The 17,258-nt window shown below is 37.2% G+C and overlaps 2 protein-coding genes across 5 annotated transcripts in view; one reads left to right on the top strand and one right to left on the bottom strand.

Moving 5' to 3' along the window:
* Nucleotides 1-7,929, top strand: part of CCDC88A (coiled-coil domain containing 88A) — a 115,919-nt gene extending 107,990 nt beyond the window's left edge. For 2 of the 4 annotated variants that reach the window (XM_040224859.1, XM_040224858.1), the window contains 4 exons: nucleotides 1,122-1,381; nucleotides 1,581-2,043; nucleotides 6,120-6,220; nucleotides 6,939-7,929. In XM_040224859.1, coding sequence (XP_040080793.1) covers nucleotides 1,122-1,381; nucleotides 1,581-2,043; nucleotides 6,120-6,184 — 788 coding nt within the window. In that variant the 3' untranslated portion in view covers nucleotides 6,185-6,220; nucleotides 6,939-7,929. Of the gene's footprint in view, nucleotides 1-1,121; nucleotides 1,382-1,580; nucleotides 5,486-6,119; nucleotides 6,221-6,938 lie in introns of those variants that run through there. The other 2 variants (XM_040224857.1, XM_040224856.1) reach the window with 1 other exon arrangement.
* A 2,164-nt stretch (nucleotides 7,930-10,093) lies between these two features.
* LOC120851828 (prolyl-tRNA synthetase associated domain-containing protein 1) lies at nucleotides 10,094-13,699 on the bottom strand. Its single transcript, XM_040224861.1, has 2 exons — nucleotides 13,572-13,699; nucleotides 10,094-12,462 (listed from the first exon to the last, which is right to left on the bottom strand). Exons 1-2 carry the CDS (start codon nucleotides 13,653-13,655, stop codon nucleotides 12,031-12,033), a joined length of 516 nt encoding a protein of 171 aa, XP_040080795.1. The 5' UTR covers nucleotides 13,656-13,699; the 3' UTR covers nucleotides 10,094-12,030.
* Nucleotides 13,700-17,258: the final 3,559 nt, after the last annotated feature.

The following is a 17,258-nucleotide window of genomic DNA, read 5'->3' as shown; positions in this document are numbered from 1 at the left end:
AATAGCATAAACTTTGGGGAGCTTTTTTCCAGAACTAGTAATTTGCATTCTTATCATTGTTCAGCCTCAACTGAGTCTTTTAAAGCTCTCATACTGACAGAGGAAAGCAGGGAGAATCAGATTTTTCAGACATTAAATAAAGAATGAGATACTACATACTTGATTTTTACTGGAATTTTCTAAGTTAATTATATCATGTCTCCATTTGACTTTCCTTAGATGCTTGCTATTTAAATTTTTTTTAATTTAAGATTTTTTTTTTACTTCTTTTTTATTGTTAATTGGAGGATAGTTGCTTTACAGTGTTGTGTTGGTTTCTGCCATACATCAGCATGAATCAGCCATAGATAGACATATGTTCCCTCCTGCTTGAATCTCCCTTCCACCTTCCACCCCTCTAGGTTATCACACTCTTTAAGGTTATTCGTTTAGGATGAACAGAGAAGCCTTCAAATAAGGAACACAGACTTCATAGAAAGTCGAAGAATTATAATTTTTAGTGTTTGGTTTTAACATTCTCAATTTAAAATTCATATAATCATATTTTGGGCTTCCCTAGTGGCTCAGTGGTAAAGAATCCGCCTGCCAATGCGGGAGATCTAAGGGTCAGGAAGATCCTCTAGAGAGGGAAATGGCAGCCCACTTCAGAATTCTTGCCTGGGAAACTCCGTGGAGAGAGGAACCTAGTGGGCTACAGTCCATGGGGTCACAAAAGAGTCAGACATGACTTCATGACTAAAACAACAAATGTTTTTTTAAAAAATTATAAGGTGTTTTACAGTTTTTTAACCTGAATTTTAAAAAATGTATTATTTCTTTGTTTATTGATTCACTTACTCATCAAATGTATATGTTTAGGTTCTGGGTCTGGTGGTGAAGGCAAGTGTTTGCCCTTGTGGAGCTTACAATATTTGTCATCGTGACAAACAAGGAAGCATGCTATGGTAGACAGTTATGAGACTGATGAAAGATTAACATGGTTTATTTACTAGTATTTCTGAATAAAGCTTTGAACGTCATTCTGGCTATTCATAAGAATCCAGTCAATAAATTTTCAGTACTTACATAGTGTTAATCTTGTGTCTGTTATTGAACTTTTAACACACCATTTACTCCTAAAGCAGGTGCAGTTAATATCCAGAGCAGGCCACAAAGCCACAGCAGTGGAGAATTTAGCCTGCTTCATGAGCATGAGGCGTGGTCCAGCAGTGGTAGCAGTCCAATCCAGTACTTGAAAAGACAGACCAGATCAAGTCCGGTGCTCCAGCACAGAACACTAGAGAGTCGGGCACATCACAAAATCAAAACTGGTTCCCCTGGAAGTGAAGTTGTTACTCTACAACAGTTTTTGGAAGAAAGCAACAAGCTTACCTCAATGCAGGTTGGTTTTATCTATGGTGACCTTAATTTAGATGGACACTATAAGTTAAATTTCTATGGTTGAACTTTAGAGCCTTTTTTTTTTTAAGTTAAGGAGTGTTTAGAGATATTAGCAATTTTTTATAATCTACCATATCAGGAAAGCAAAAATATGGCTGTATTCACTAATCTGCTTTGATTTTTTTTTTTTTTTTAAACAGCTAAAGCCCTCAAGTCAAGAGAATCTTTTAGATGAAGTAATGAAAAGTTTGTCTGTCTCTTCTGACTTTTTGGGAAAAAACAAACCAGTTAGCTGTGGTCTGGCCAGGTCAGTAAGTGGAAAAACTCCAGGAGACTTCCATGATAGACGGACAACTAAGCCTGAACAGTTTGTGAGACCTGGTCCTCAAAAGGCTGAAGATACCTGTTTCATGAGTTCTTCAGGAAAGCCTACACGAGGCGCTCAAGGAAAGATAAAATTAATAAAAGAAACTTCTCTGTCACGACAATCAAAAGATAGTAATCCCTATGCCACTTTACCTCGTGCAAGCAGTGTTATCTCTACTGCCGAAGGAACTACCCGAAGGACAAGCATCCATGACTTTTTGACCAAGGACAGTAGACTACCTATGTCAGTTGATTCGCCACCAGCTACTGCTGATAGCAGCATCACTGCGACATCTAGTGAGTACTGTTTACACCAGTGGTCCTCTCATACACTTCACAGTCCAACATCTGCTCTAGGTTCTCAAGCACAAAATTATTTAGCTACAGACAAGCCCCAGTCTCCACATACCCAGGCCAGAAACTCAAGAACTGAAAGGTCACATCTTCTAAATCAAACTTTTGCCATGGTTAATATGTCTAATGATGCATTTGGAAGATCAGCTACAGATAGCATAGAATCCTTTACTGTGGCTCATCTAGCTCAGCCATTTTTATCCCTGAATACAGAATTAGTTAGTAACATAAGTGGGTTACCTCCCAGACCAGTCACCAGAGTAACTGACCAGGCTTCTGCTTCTTTGGAAAAAACTGCTCAGAAAGATTATGAGCAGTTTTCTGATCATCAGAGCCACAGTAGCATTAATCCACAATCCTCTGTAGACAATAATCTTACCATTCCTGCATGCCTCTATCCTGATGACACAGAAGCTGCATTGTTGGTTTCTGAGGATAATCAGACGGTTTGGTATGAATATGGTTGCGTATGATCAAAACTGCACAATATAATACTGATGTCATTTTGATACACACTATGCTTCTCTGATTTGAAGAGCTGCTGTTGAAAAGAATCATTTGACTAGGTTTATATTTTTATTTTTAAGTTGTGGCATAGTGTTCAAGTGTACATTGTGGCATGTATATAAATATGATTATGTAACCACAGCAAAGCCTGCATGAACTATTAATTACATTGTACATTTTCTGCATGACTTCAAGAACCTTAACAATACCTGCTCCTCTTTCACATTTCTTGTCACCCAATAAGAGATTGTTACTTTGATACCTGGAAGCATGTTAAAATGGTTGCATGCTATAGTTACTAAGAAGGCATTTCCAAGTCGTATTTGTTGATTCCAAAAAAGAATGCTCATCGTCCCTTTTGCTCCCCTTTCCCTCTCTCCCGCCCTCTTGTCCTTGCCTTTTTTCCCCCAAAACATGCAATTCATATTGCACATGTACAGTATTAATAAGGATAATATGTTAAAAAGATGTCATTTTCTTTTGCCATTTAATTTTGCCTTCTGCCCTGCTGTTTTATTTTCAAAGAAATAGTTAATAAGTCAACACTTTACATAGCAGATATTAACTATTGCCCATATTTATAAAATTGTTCAGATTTAAAATGTTGTTAATACTCATAAATTTAGTATAATTTAAAAAAAAACACCATTGAATTTTAATGTGACTTATACAGTGATTAGGAGCATTTATATTCTATTTCTTCCCTGCACTTTTCTTCATTTGATAAACAGAAGAGTTCAAGTACTATCTTTCTTTCAAGATGACTTTTTTACTTGGAATCAGTTAACACAGTAGTTTTTTCAGGGTTTTTTTAAATGTAGAATCAAAGAGAAATAAAGCAGATCATACTCAGTGTGTGGGAGATTTGCATTTTTACTTCTCTTTTAAAAGGGTAGCAAGTTTACTGAGTGTTGAAGATTGTTACTTAAATAATTTTATAATTTCTTGCTAAGTTACTTATGTCCTAAAAACAGAATTTTCTAAAATGAGTACATTGTGCTAAAATAAAATGTAAAATTAGTGTTTATAACCATATAAACAAACAGACATGTTTCTAGTAGAACAAATTTTAAAACTAAGAATAATTGCAACTTCTTAGCTAAAAAATAATCATAAAAGATAGAGAAAATATTTGCTAACTCTGATTCATGTCATAAACTTTAAAATTATCTTCCTGTGGTCATAGCATTTTAAAACGGAATCAGCCAAAATTGAGTTTCTAACTTTCAGAATAAAACAACAAAAAAGAAAGCCCCAAGAAACCCATAACCCTGACTCACTCACTTCTGGAGAAGTATACCTTAGCTCTATCTCTGAAATGTTTTTGCTCTCTTGATTCAGCCTAAATATCACTGACAGTAATACAGCCTGTCATCTAGAAAAAATGATTTGAAATGTAACTTGATAAACAAGGAGGAAATTATTATTTTACACGTGTTGTTATAGTAAATTGTTATTCATTGGGCCGGAGAAAACAAAGTTTGTAAAGAATCTTTGCTTAATGAAATGTGTGACCTGGGAATTCGCTTGCAGCCCAGTGGTTAGGACTCTGCAGTTTCGCTGCTGAGGGCCTGTGTCCGATCCCTGGTCACAGAATTAAGATCCTGCAAGCCACACAGCATGGGAAAAAATTTTTTTAAAAAAGGAAACAAAAAGAAGGAAATTTGTATCCTTTGTAAATTACCCTATTCTCTTGTACTTACACAAGATCATTTCAGGCCTAGGCCCCTTCTGTTTATATCTTTGACCATACTTCTTTTCTCACAGCCAGCTCTTACTAAAAATGCTTCCAATGCGTTGGTTTCACTTCAGGTCGAATAAATCTTTCGCCTTTTATTTAAAAAAAAAAAAAATTCTTCCAGTGCGGCTCATCAAATAATCAGAAATTTTCTTATTTTTAGTACCACTTAATATATTTTATCTACATGAAAACATCAATCCATTTGTCACTTATTTCACAATTAGTCCTAACATTTCAAATGTTTTTGGTGTCCCTTTTCTTTCTTCATAACCTGATAATAAGACTTTTTAAAAAGTTTAAGATTATTTATTAAAATACATTGAGAAATCATATGCTACTATATGGTAAACACTGTGATTATTTTACAATGTTAGACTTACAGGAAAGAAGCATTTCTAACCCAGATGACTGTAGTAACATATACAGCATGTTTTCCAAAAGAACATACACGTTGTGCATGTAAGACAGAGAGCTACATATACCATGTCCATGTGTCTGGGACTGTCAAAGAATATAGGTGATATTTCCTCCAGAAACTGTCACCAGGTGTAAGGTCATAAAATTCCCTTAAAACACTATTTTACCAGTGTTTCTTGATAGCACTTGAAATCACATTTTTAATAGTGATAAGAGCCTTAGAAATCGTATAGAGCTAGTATTTCCCAAACTCTATACCTTCTATAAATGAAATCTTACAAGATGCCCCAATTAAAAAAAAAAATTATCTTCTGATCAAAGTGAAGCAGCTCTGACTCAGTTGAATAACTGTACTTTTTTTGAGACATCTCCATAAATATTCTCCAGTTTCACAGAGGATTACAGGCATACCTCGTTTTATTGTGCTTTCTTGTACTTCACAAATACTGTGGGGTTTTTTCCCAACAAACTGAAGGTTTGTGGCAGTTCTGTCAGACAAGCCTATCAGTGCCATTATTCCAACAGCATTTGCTCACTTCATATCTCTGTCACATTTTGGGAGTTCTCGGAATATTTCTAACTTTCTCATTATTGTTATATTTGTTACGGTGATCGGTGATCCGAGATCTTTGATGTTACAATTGCAAAAAAAAAATTATGACTTGCTACAGGCTCAGATAATGGATAGCTCTTTTTAGCAATAAAGTATTTTTTAATTAAGATATGTACATTGTTATTTACATGCATTGGGAAACTAAAAATTCATGTGACTCACTTTATTGCAAAATTCACTTTATTATAGTGGTCTGGAACCAAACCTGCAATTATCTCTGAGGTATGCCTGTATTAGTACCCTAATTTTAGATGAAATTGAATAGCTTTCATATTCCTGGCTTGGGTTTCTAGAAATGATATCCTTATTATTTTGTGGTATTGTAAATTTATGTAAGGCTTTGGGTCCCCTTTGACCAAAGTAGTTTTAACTCTTAACAGTGTAAGTAGATATATTTTCCTACAAAGTAAGCCTCAAGGCCTGGTTTTCTTAGTAAACAATACAAATATTTCATTGTGGATGTTTCTGTTGCTGCATGCAAGATTATTTTTTACTTTAAAACTATATGTGACCACTTAGTAAACAAACATCATAAACCTATCAGACATCAAGAGGGCATTATTATCTATAGCTTTTAAAACATGTAAATCAGTCTTTAAGTAGAGATGTTTATCAGATTAGTAACATTTCCAGAATTAGATTCCTTCTTGCCTTATGCAGTGAGAGCTCTTTAGTTTCTTATCTTCATGAATTGTATGTTTAGCTTTTCATTAAATAACATGAAATGCTTTTCTCCTGCAGATGTGGACAAAGTACAAGAAAACAGAAATTCAAAAAGCAGGTCTAGGGAACAACAAAGCTCCTAATTCTATAACCCCACTACATGACATGTGGGCCAAGTGGTGAGTTTCTTGCTTAAAATGTAAATGAGATTAATCTCATTTATACAAACTAACTGCATTAAGTATAAGAACAAGTGCACATTGCATTAACAGATGTAAATATTGCTTGCTTAATTCATGATTTTCTGTCTGTCTGATTAGTAAGTAAATCAATTATGTGATTCCTCAAAGCTTTTGGCATCAGTGCACGCTCAGTTGTGTCCGACTCTTTGCGACCCCATGGACTGTAGCCCACCAGGCTCCTCTGTCCGTGGAATTTTCCAGGCAAGAATACTGGAGTGGATTGCCATGCCCTTCTCCAGGGGATCGTCCCAACATAGGATCAAACCCGGGTCTCCCACATTTGCAGGCAGATTCTTTACCGTTTGAGCTACCCGGGAAGCCCTTTAGTGCAGGAAAACAATCTTTAAAAATATTTTTTCCCCTCAATTTAAATTTGATTTTACTAATGAATAATGTTTTAGAAATTATTTTTTCAGTTTAAAATCTTTCTGATAGGAATATAACTTCTGTGCAATGTTCTTGGTAATTGAGGAGAAGAAATTAAATGTCTTTTCTACGAAGAGCTGCTTAGACAAATTCTCTGACTCTCTGTCACTCTTACCCTGTAAAAGTACCTGGTGCATGCTGTTCTTTTAGTGGTTGCTCTGTATGTTATATCTCTTATCTTCAAACTTTTCTTATATTTTCTTTCTTTCTACTTTCCAACTAAATACAGAGAGAAAAGTGTCCTTCAGTTTCTCAGTATGAAGCCTTTATTTCTGAAGTAACAAGACACCCAACTATAGGAATCATTTTTTAAAATCTTTAAGGAGACTTAACAATCCTTCGTGACTAGAGCAGGAAAGAAATACAAACCTTCATTCCTTCCTTGAATCAAGGAGCACTACTGGAGTCAACTGCCAAAATTTTTAGAAGGTTTTTGTGACTTATTATGTACATTGTACTGTTAAAATCTACTGAATAAAGCATGTTCTCTCGCTAAGGACCAAGTGTTTTAAGGGTTCAAGAAGTACTCCAAGAATATACTTCTTTCATCATTTGTTTATGAATTTATCCATGTTTGCTTAATGCTTCTGCTAAGTATTAGCCTAAGTCTAGCCATTTATATTTAGTTGTGTAAACCTAAATTAAATGCTGTAGTATGCTGTGGAATGTACTATATATCAAGATACAGAGAACATTGTTTAGGCATGTCAGAGCCTTATTTGGTTAGCAGACTGCATGTGTTGGTATTCTCTTATTTTTAAGCCGATTATTTTGATGCACTGCAAAAGAAACTCAGTTTATGAAATAAGTGAAAAATCCATGATAGGAGTTATAAAAAAAATTACAGTGATATTAATATTTCCATATTCCCTGCTAAGGAACACTAATTCATTCACACATGGATCCAAGGTAATTAGAACGTGTTTTTCTGAAACCTTTTTTTAGTAAGGTGGTTTTCTAGAAAAAGACATTCCCAAGATAAAGCTATTGTGTTTGAACTCATTTCCCTTCTTTAGTGTTGGGTTATGTATGTACGTTTTTTTAACTTGAGAGCTGACTGTTGCTTAAGAAGTTTTCTTACGGCAAAAATAATGTAAATAATTTACTACGATCTACATTTTGCCAGGAACTCATTTATTATTAAGGTTATCACTTATTAATAAGAATTTTTGGTTTTGTCCTTTATAAGACTACATTAAAGTTGGTAACTGTTATCAGTACTTCTGAAATATTTGTATGCATTTGTTTTACATTTGAAAGAAGCACAAAAAAGTAAATTTAGTTAACCCAGGGAAACATCAATTTTTTTGTAGTTCCAATTTTCTATCACAGTTTTATTTTCTTATGAAATCAAAAATTGCATTGATACATATTAATGCAGATTCATTATTTAACATAAATATATGAATAATCTTAAAGGTCTGAAATGAGAAAGATACTGATTTTTTAATTTTAACAATGTACTTCTTAGGCTCTCACTACCAGCTCTAAAAATCTTTTTGGAATAATTCCATAGTGTGTGGTTTATGAACTGTGTGTTTCATCACTAACCTAGTAGCCATGAGAAATGTGTCTCCCTCTCCCCCTCCTTCCTCATGCCCTTCTCTTTTTTTCCCCTCTCTTTTTGGTAGGCCAGTAACAGTGTTGTGTTCTACTTTCAGAAGATAGTCTACTTTCAAAAAGACCATTAATGAAAAGAAATATGGCATGTATAGTTGAAAAGAAACTGAAATGGAAGTTAGGTTTTGCCACCAAATAATGCTGTAAAGTTAAATCACTTTTAAATTCTTGGATGAAAGGTGCTATGTAAATATAAATACAAAGGATTCTTACTAAGATACAAATATTGCACAACAGACATATTTAAAACCTATTCTCTAGACTGCGAAACATGTCTCCATCATGATTTCCTAGATTCAAGTATCAGACTGATAATGCGCATCGTGGCAGTCTAGAGACGTCTGCATGTAAAAACTGTAAATTCATTTTTAGGTGGATAAATTGAGAGTAAATATAGAAATTATGTTTTAGCTAAATACAGTAAGTGTGTAACTTAGATTTATATTAACTAGCATCTAATTTGCACAACTAGGACACATCCCAGGACATTTGCTTCAAGTTGAAATTTAATGAGTAGGAGGTAGTCCAGTGAGGGTGTGTGACACCACAGCTTGATCTCTCCAGGACACTAATATCCTAAAATAGAGACCCTGCTGACTGAAGCAACACATTATTGCTTCAGTTAGAAAATGCTTAAGGGTAGCCTGTAAAGGGCTGACTCAGAAAATGCAGCAAGACAACCAAGGACACCTGAGACTGCAAAAAGTAGGCATATTCTCAAATCACATTCATCACCTTTTTCATACCATTTCAAGAAAGGACTAAATAACCACATGAGTATTTTACCATTTCCAAAAGATAGCATCAGAAGCAAACTTAGTAGGAAGTCATGCTTTTCCTTTAGATAAACTACTTCTGCCAAACGAAACCATGTAGCCAACTAGAAAGTACAATAACTGGGGCCACTTTCCTGACTGGCGCCTGACATGATTTTAATTATACGGCTCTAATCCCCCTTGGAAACTAAAGAATTTATATACAGGGTAATAGGTTCGGCCCAGAGCTCCAATCAAGTGCTTGAGATCTGGCAATGTGGAAATGTTCGGTCCAAGTTTTTGAACTGGTGGTTACCAAAGAGTTCACGAAACAGGTTTGTATGTAGCACCTTTCATGCAAGGCATGGTAAGAGCCTATTTAAAAATCACTGTGCGTATTACAGAATTGCAGCCACCTCACAAATAAAGTATTATTACAGCCTGTACTGTCTTAACAGTTTATGTCAGGAAGTGAAAAAGATATTGTACCAAATCTGGAATTACAATGAGGAGTAATAATGTATGCTAAATAACTTTTGTATTTTAAGTTACTTTTTATGAGAAAAGTGAAGTTTTGTGTTTTTTTTTTCCTGCTACTCTTAGTCCTGAGATATGTTTTTTTCTTTAAGCCTTGAATGAATAATACAGACGGAGCCCATTTTATAATATAAACCTTGATGTACAAGTTGAGATATTTGGACAACAGTGAAAATGCCTTAAAAGGAATGCTTATGGATAAAGTTGCACTTATAACACCCTTTAACAAAACCTGATTTTAAATTGTCTTTCTTTTCTAAGGGTTCTCTCTTTCAATGTTTGCCATTGTACTTATAACTGTTATTAAATACCAAATCAAATAATATAAGAGCTGTAACATTTCCTTTAAAGTAATGCTACTGAGAAATCTGGAGTTAAATGGCAAAATGTTTATTACTTGGCTATATTAAAGCCACAGTTGATAACAAAAAATCCAGTTCATAACAAAAAAGACACCATCATTTGGCTGATCTTTTTTCAAAAACATTTTTCATTTTAGTTTTTAACTTTTATTTCTCCTAAAAAAATTAAGTTGGTTTAACATTCACTTGTCAAACTGATATGATTTTTATAACAAGTGGTTAGCAATCATAACATATAATTTAACCAAGTATTATTCTTTACTTTCTCTTTGCCCTAGAAAACCAATTTTCAGACATAATCTTGTTTACCTCTGTTCTAATCACTTTGGGATGAGTATTAGAGGTTTGGGGAGAAAGAGAAGAATCTATTAGTTTTGTCAATCCCAGAAGTGTCATTACAATAGTAGATTGTACCCATCAGTCTCTCTTCATTTTCACGTAGACTTTGGGAGGCATAATGTTAAGAGATGGCAACTTGACTTGTGTCATTGGGCAGGTCAGTCTTTCTGGGCCTATTTTCACTCTAAGGTGAGGAAGACAGACCAGTTTCCTGAGGTCCTCAGTGTCTTTGATTCTATTCAGTAAACCTTCATTTTATATTCAAAGCAACCTAAATTTCCTCTTTATCTTAGAGATAGAATACCGAGTTGGCAAAAAACCAGTGTAGCATCTTGGAATGTTATCATTGATGGAAGATATTTCTTACTAACTCACTCATCTATATTTTATAAAAATTCTGCCATCAGTAGACTTGTAGTCTCTAACCACATATATTAAAAAATGACAAGTTTTTACCTTTGCCTTTCAGTAATGCAAATCAGTACAAATTAAATAACAGTTTCTCTACCAGAAGCAATTACTGCATGTTCAACCTTAGGAAGAAACGTTTTATCTCTCAAATATCTGATTGTACTAGAGGAAATGAGAATTTTCCTAAGTTCTCTAGGCTGTTTTGTAGCCTACTCAGACCCTCAATTAGGGTCTTATTTGAGTTTAAGAGAGGTGAAAAAGTATATTAATTTTCCTCACTGTTTTTGAACTAGCTTCTATATGACAAGTGACAATACCTAATCCTGGGTTCTTACACGTTTTCTATTATATGTGTATAAAACTTACCTTACACTTTTTAGATGCATAGTTGAAAAATGAGTAAATTTAATATAGCCTAAAGGACAGAAGAAACTTGTTCAAATTTCTAATCTCTGAACAAAGACCAAACAGATCCTTCTTAATGGCCTCTGTATGTTCTGCTCCTGAGTTAAAATGTAATTTCTTTAGTATAATGATTATGGCATATTTTCTGTCCCTACTTTGAGGGTTTTTCTAGATTAAGATATTGTAAAGATAGAATTTTATTTAAAAAATTAGCTTATATTTTCACTGGGGGAAAAAAAGTATTGGTTTAAAAACAAACACTCGGTAACAGAAAGGTTTTCCCTTGCCCCCTTGTTTACTTATACTGCTGGGAAATTCTTATTCCTTAATCCTCATTCCCTCGAGATAACCACTATTTACAATTTAATGTCTTCCCATATTATTTTTTATTTTTTCCCCTGTATGTACACTATCACATGTATAATTTTACATATGCTATTTTTGCAACTTGCTTTTTTTCAAGTACAATAAATAAGATGTAAGACAGTTAATCTTAGATAAATAATCTTAGTTTTGATGTTAATTTATTCTCTTTTGGCCACCCTGCTTGCGTGCGGGAATCTCAGTTCCTGTGACCAGGCACTGAACTTGGGCCAGGCAGTGAAAGCCTGGATTCCTAACCACAAGGCAACCAGGGAACTCCTGATGTTAATGAAGGCATTCTTGTAACAAGCAGTAGTCATGGGGATGGGGAGGGTGGAACCTCTGACGTGACTAAAGCTACCTCAAAATATTTTAAAAAAGAAAAACTTTAAGATGAGATAGTTTTTCTCAAATAGTTCAGGTAGTCACCAAACCGAGTGCTAGATATATCTTCCCACTTTTAATGCTTCTTATAATTACAAGTAAGAAAAACAGCTTTCAGAAATAAATACTCTGAACTTTAGCCCAATTAGTTTTTATCAAAGTTTAGTATTATGGGATCATGTCCTGTGTTCTTCACAAATGTGAGAAAGTCTTCAGGGCTCAATCCCATGGTTGCAGCATTGGTCATTGGATGAAAGTACACCTTTTCATGTCCACCTTCCAAAAAGGCAGAATCCAGAACAAACTTCACATCTCCATCATCACAGAAGAGTGCCAACGGGGTGGCACAACCTTGGCCAACTTTCAGTTTTTCTAGCATGGCTGCTTCATCGGCAAACCGCAGGTTTCCACTCCCAACACCTAACTGCTTGGCGAGATCATTTAAGTTAATTTGTCTATCATGAAGAACTGTCACCAGCCAATAGCCTCTTTTCTTTTTGTCCTTAAGAAATAAGTTCTTACTGTGTGCTCCTTTCAAATGCTGGATATGAGGCATCATTTCTTCAACTGTAAACACCTGTAAAATACCACATGAGAAATTTAAAAATAACATGCATGTACACTGCAAACATACAGTTATATATACATTGCTTGCTGGGTCTAAACAGCAAGGTTAGGGAGTACTCGGTGTCCTGGATATCACTGGTAGCAACGTTTCCCAGCCTATTATCAAACATCTCATCTCGGACCTCAAGTAGTTTCTCTTTGGCCAATTCTCCATTCCAACATGCTGGCTAAACCTTCACATTTCTAAAATGCTATTTTTGGTTTTCCTTTTGACTTTTAGTCGAGTTTATAGCAACCCTCACAACACTGTAAATCAACTATACTCCAATAAAAAGGGGCGGGGGGGAGTTTATAGCAACCCAGACTCCTATTCCTTGGCATTCCAACCAGACCATAATACAACCTCTACTCTATAAAATATAACTACCGAGAGGGAGTGAGGGCAGAGGATGAGAGCCTGGACTAGTATAAAAAGAACATCAGAAAGGCTGGCGATATGAACAGTAAAAAGGGAGAGAGTATCGAGGCAAAAGGGTCAAAGAATAGTTTTGATGAATTTCTCTACCCTTTGAAGACTATCACCGTATCTAGCTAGTTATCAGGAGCTGTTACTCAAGAGTTAGGCAAAAACTATGTCGTCCCAACACTCAGGTTATATACTGGCTACGTGAAGTACCTGCAAAAACAAAAAGTCTCCGTCAATCAACTGAATCGTTAAAAAATACGAAACTCTAACCTTGGTGTCCCGCACGCATCATAGCCACTGCAGAAACGTTTTACTGCTTGGCAACTTACATAACCCAGGCCAGTTTGAGATGCACAAGTTCTCAATATGTTGCGCTAGTTCCCAAAATTTAAAAAAAGAAAAAAAAAATCGCTCCAAAAGGAAAACAAGTTTTTTCATAGTAACAGCAGAGTCCCAAGTGGAGATGCACTCGATGGTGCATTGAGATCCCTCTCTACTCTGGATTCCGGGAAATGCCTTAGAAACGGACTTTACAGTGACTACCCCCCACCCCCGCCCTCCGCCCCGGGACGTCTAGTCTCGGCGGCTTCGCCTCGCAGACGCTGCAGTAGAGCCCACTCCCTCCCGAGATGGTCCTAGCGGGAGCGTCTCACCTCCGGGTGCTCCACGACCTCTGTGCGGATGGCCAGGGCGGCGAGCCGCTGCTCCAGCGCCGCCCGCAACTCAGCGCCTGCCATGCTGTCCTCGTGGCGCCGGCGAGAGACGCGGAACTGGGCATGGCTTCCCGCGGACCGCCCACTGCGGACCTAGGCGGAAGTTCCTGGAGGGACAGGGGCGGTGCTTGGAAGTCCGGCGCCGGCGTTTTCTGGAGGCGAGGTCGCGCCGTGTTCGCTCGACATCCACCGTTTGTTCCTGAGGTTCGTCGGAGTCCGCAAGGACATCCTTCCCCAGACATGCAGTGTCCTTAACCCGCGTCCCGCAAGAGCGAGGCGCCTGCATTCTCACAGCCCTCTCCATACCCGCCGCAGGTTCCCTAGATCCAGCTTGTCTTCCATTTAAATAGATTTAAACCTAACAACTCAACTTAAGGAATGTTGAGGGAGTGATTCATTGTGTGTGGTCTCGGGTTTACCCAGGAAGCAGACTGAGACAGAGTCTCCTTATCCCTTCTGCCCTTGGAAGGTACATTCTACCCACTGTTCTGAGCTAGGTGCTACTTGAAGGATGCAGCCTTGAGAGAGTAATGTGTCATTGAAACCTGGACTTTTTAGGTAAGTGAGGCCCCCTTCGCCCCTTAAGGCCTCTCAATAAATTCTTAAGATGCTGGCAAGTGGATGCCCAAGACAAACCACCAATATACGTTCCTTTGAATATTATTAAAACTGCCACCTACCAATGAGGAATGCCCTACCTCTTCAGTCTTTCCTTGCCCTTCTGTGGTGGAGGGTGGGGTCTCTAGGTGTGTGTGTGTGCAGCGGTTTCACCTGGGGAACTTCCTAAGGTTGTGGACCAATAAGGAGAGAAAGAGCCAGAATCTCTATCCTTTTGACTACCTTTTTCAGATGCATTTTTCCTGCCTCTTGGTGGAATGTTTTCCACTGTCCTGCAAAACCCTCACTCCCCACCTTGAATGAGGCCTGAAATTCCACTAGAGTTTCATGTATGAGTTTAGATTAAGCTTCCAATTGTTACCAAAACTGTTGCCCAAGAATCATACCCCTACCCCTCTCTTGAATGGAAACCAGTTGCTCTTATCTGAAGTTTTGGGAGGGAGCTGCAAAGCAAAAAGCAGGGACTGGTTAGATCCAATTAGGCACTAGATGGTTGAAGATATAACTTCCAGTAGACCTAGAGCCTCATTATATAGTCAATGCGTGCTAAATGATACACCCATAAGTGCAGTGACAGTTGACAGTTGCCATGACAACAACCAGAAAAGGGTTCAGTTCAGTTCAGTCGCTCAGTTGTGTCCGACTCTTTGCGACCCCATGAATCGCAGCACACCAGGCCTCCCTGTCCATCACCAACTCCCGGAGTTCACTCAGACTCATGTCCATCGAGTCAGTGATGCCATCCAGCCATCTCATCCTCTGTCGTCCCCTTCTCCTCCTGCCCCCACTCCCTCCCAGCATCAGAGTCTTTTCCAATGAGTCAACTCTTCACATGAGGTGGCCAAAGTACTGGAATTTCAGCTTTAGCATCATTCCTTCCAAAGAAATCCCAGGGCTGATCTCTAGAAAAGGGTTACAAAGACCGAAAAGGAGAGTTATATCAGTGCCAGGTCCAAACCACAACTCCTCTTCTCAGATAAGTCGTGAATATTCCTCTCACTCTTTCCAATTCCCTCCCGTCTATCTCCACCCTCCTATGTAGTGTCTCCCCTTGAATTGGGTTGATTTGTACACAAGATTCTCCATTCCTTAGCCATTGAATAAAGCTTGTGCTGTTCCAGTCTTAGCATAGGATTTATTATTGGCTGTGCAAATCTGATCAGGAAAAGAACCTTCCTGACTGGGACAACGGTTCTTGGCTGGGGCTAGAACCCCAGCACAAGCCAAGTAGACCAATTCAGTAATAGAATCTGAGCTAAATCATAGCTATTCCTAGGGACATTTAACTCTAGTAGGAATATATTTAGGTCATCTCTGGGGTGCAAATAGAAGGCCTGGAGAAGAATGCTCTTAAGAAGATACTGCAAAGTTCAGTTGTCTTGCCATATGCACAGGTCTGAATCCATGAATTCAACCAACAACAGATGGAAAAAAAAATTCTAGTAAGTTCCAAAAGCCAAAACTTGAATTTCCCACACACTAGCAATTGTTTACATAGTTACAATGTATTAGATATTATTTAGAGATTATTTAAAGTATACAGGAGGATGTGTATAGGTCATATGCAAAACTGCACCATTTTATATAAGGAACTTCAGCATCTACAAATTTTGGTGTCTGTGGAGGATCCCTGGAACTAATGCCCCTTGGATACCAAAGGTGGACTATATCTGAGTCCTCACCGACAGGACAGCCTCAGAGGCAGCTGTGAAAGAGAAAATCAGAGCCAACTTCATAATTCACCCAGAATTAGCCTTGGACAATACAATTTTTAAAGTTCTCAGTTTAACCAACCTCTTAAAATTATTATGCCATGTCTTCCTTCAAACAGTCCATCCAGTTCTTTGATACTTGATTATGGAACCAACAGGCATCTGCTCATGGCCACCTAAATTCAGATCAACAGCAAAAGAAATGTACCACATTAAAGAGTATTTAGAAAACTTAGATAAGGGAAAAGGGATCACTCAGAACACTTTTCCTATGTTTATTATTTTATTTCCCCATTTGTGAGTTAGCTTCATTTCTGTCTTGGCTCATTTAGCTATGGAGTGAATGTTAATGGCTTTCACATTGGTTTATGTGAGCTCTTTAAATAATCAAGTTGTGTGTCTTTCATTTGTCCTATATACTCCAAATATCATATATACTTTTTCCATTAAAGAGGAGGTTTTCCCCCACCTCCACCATGTACCTTTCAGAGATCATAGTTCCCCAACCAAAGATCAAACTGGGGCACCTGGCAGTGAAAGCCCAGACTCCTAACCACAGGACTGCCAGGGAATTCACAAGAGGGGATTTTTTTTAGTTTGGTTTTACCTACAGATGTTACTTATTTTTGTGTAACCAAATTTTTTTTTAAGTTAATCTGATCTAGGTATAGAAAGCTACCTCTAGCAGTAGAATATGCAATCTTTTTTTTTTTTCTTAGAAATACTCAACTCATTAATTCATTTAAATTTTACTTTGGTGTATAAGATATGATGAGGCTTATTTTTTTCACTATGCACTCTCAGAATAAAAATGGAAAGCATCGGAATACCAAGGACCACATATATGAAGATGTGGCATATCCCAAATTATTGTCCTTAAATATTTGAAGACTTTCAAGAATACCCAAATTCAATCATGGAGACCTGAGCATTGAAAGAAGGGGAGAAAGAAGAATTGAAATCTAAGAAGAACTGTAGCTAAGAAATGTGAATCACGAGCCAGAATGGCTATCATCAAAAAATCCACAAACAATAAATGCTAGAGGGGATGTGAACAGAAGAGAAGCTTCCAGCACTGTTGGTGGGAATGTAAATTGGTACAGCCATTATGGAGCACAATATGGAGGTTTCTTAAAAAACTAAAAACAGAGCTACCATATGACCCTGCAGTCCCACTCATGGGCATATATCTGGAGAAAAACATGATCCAAAAAGATACAGGTACCCCAATGTTCACTGTGGCACTGTTTGCAGTAACCAAGAAATGGAAGCAATGTAAATGTCCATTGATGGAGAA

Source organism: Oryx dammah, unplaced genomic scaffold, assembly GCF_014754425.2.
Source record: "Oryx dammah isolate SB20612 unplaced genomic scaffold, SCBI_Odam_1.1 HiC_scaffold_25, whole genome shotgun sequence".
Classification (NCBI taxonomy): Eukaryota; Metazoa; Chordata; class Mammalia; order Artiodactyla; family Bovidae; genus Oryx; species Oryx dammah.
This window is presented reverse-complemented; position numbering and strand designations above follow the sequence as displayed.

Coding starts and splice junctions, on each gene's coding strand:
- LOC120851828 (XM_040224861.1), bottom strand. CDS start 13,655: ATGGCAGGCGCTGAGTTGCGGGCGGCGCTGGAGCAGCGGCTCGCCGCC. Junction 12,463..13,571: donor AGGTCGTGGAGCACCCGGAG/GTGAGACGCTCC, acceptor GGTATTTTACAG/GTGTTTACAGTTGAAGAAAT.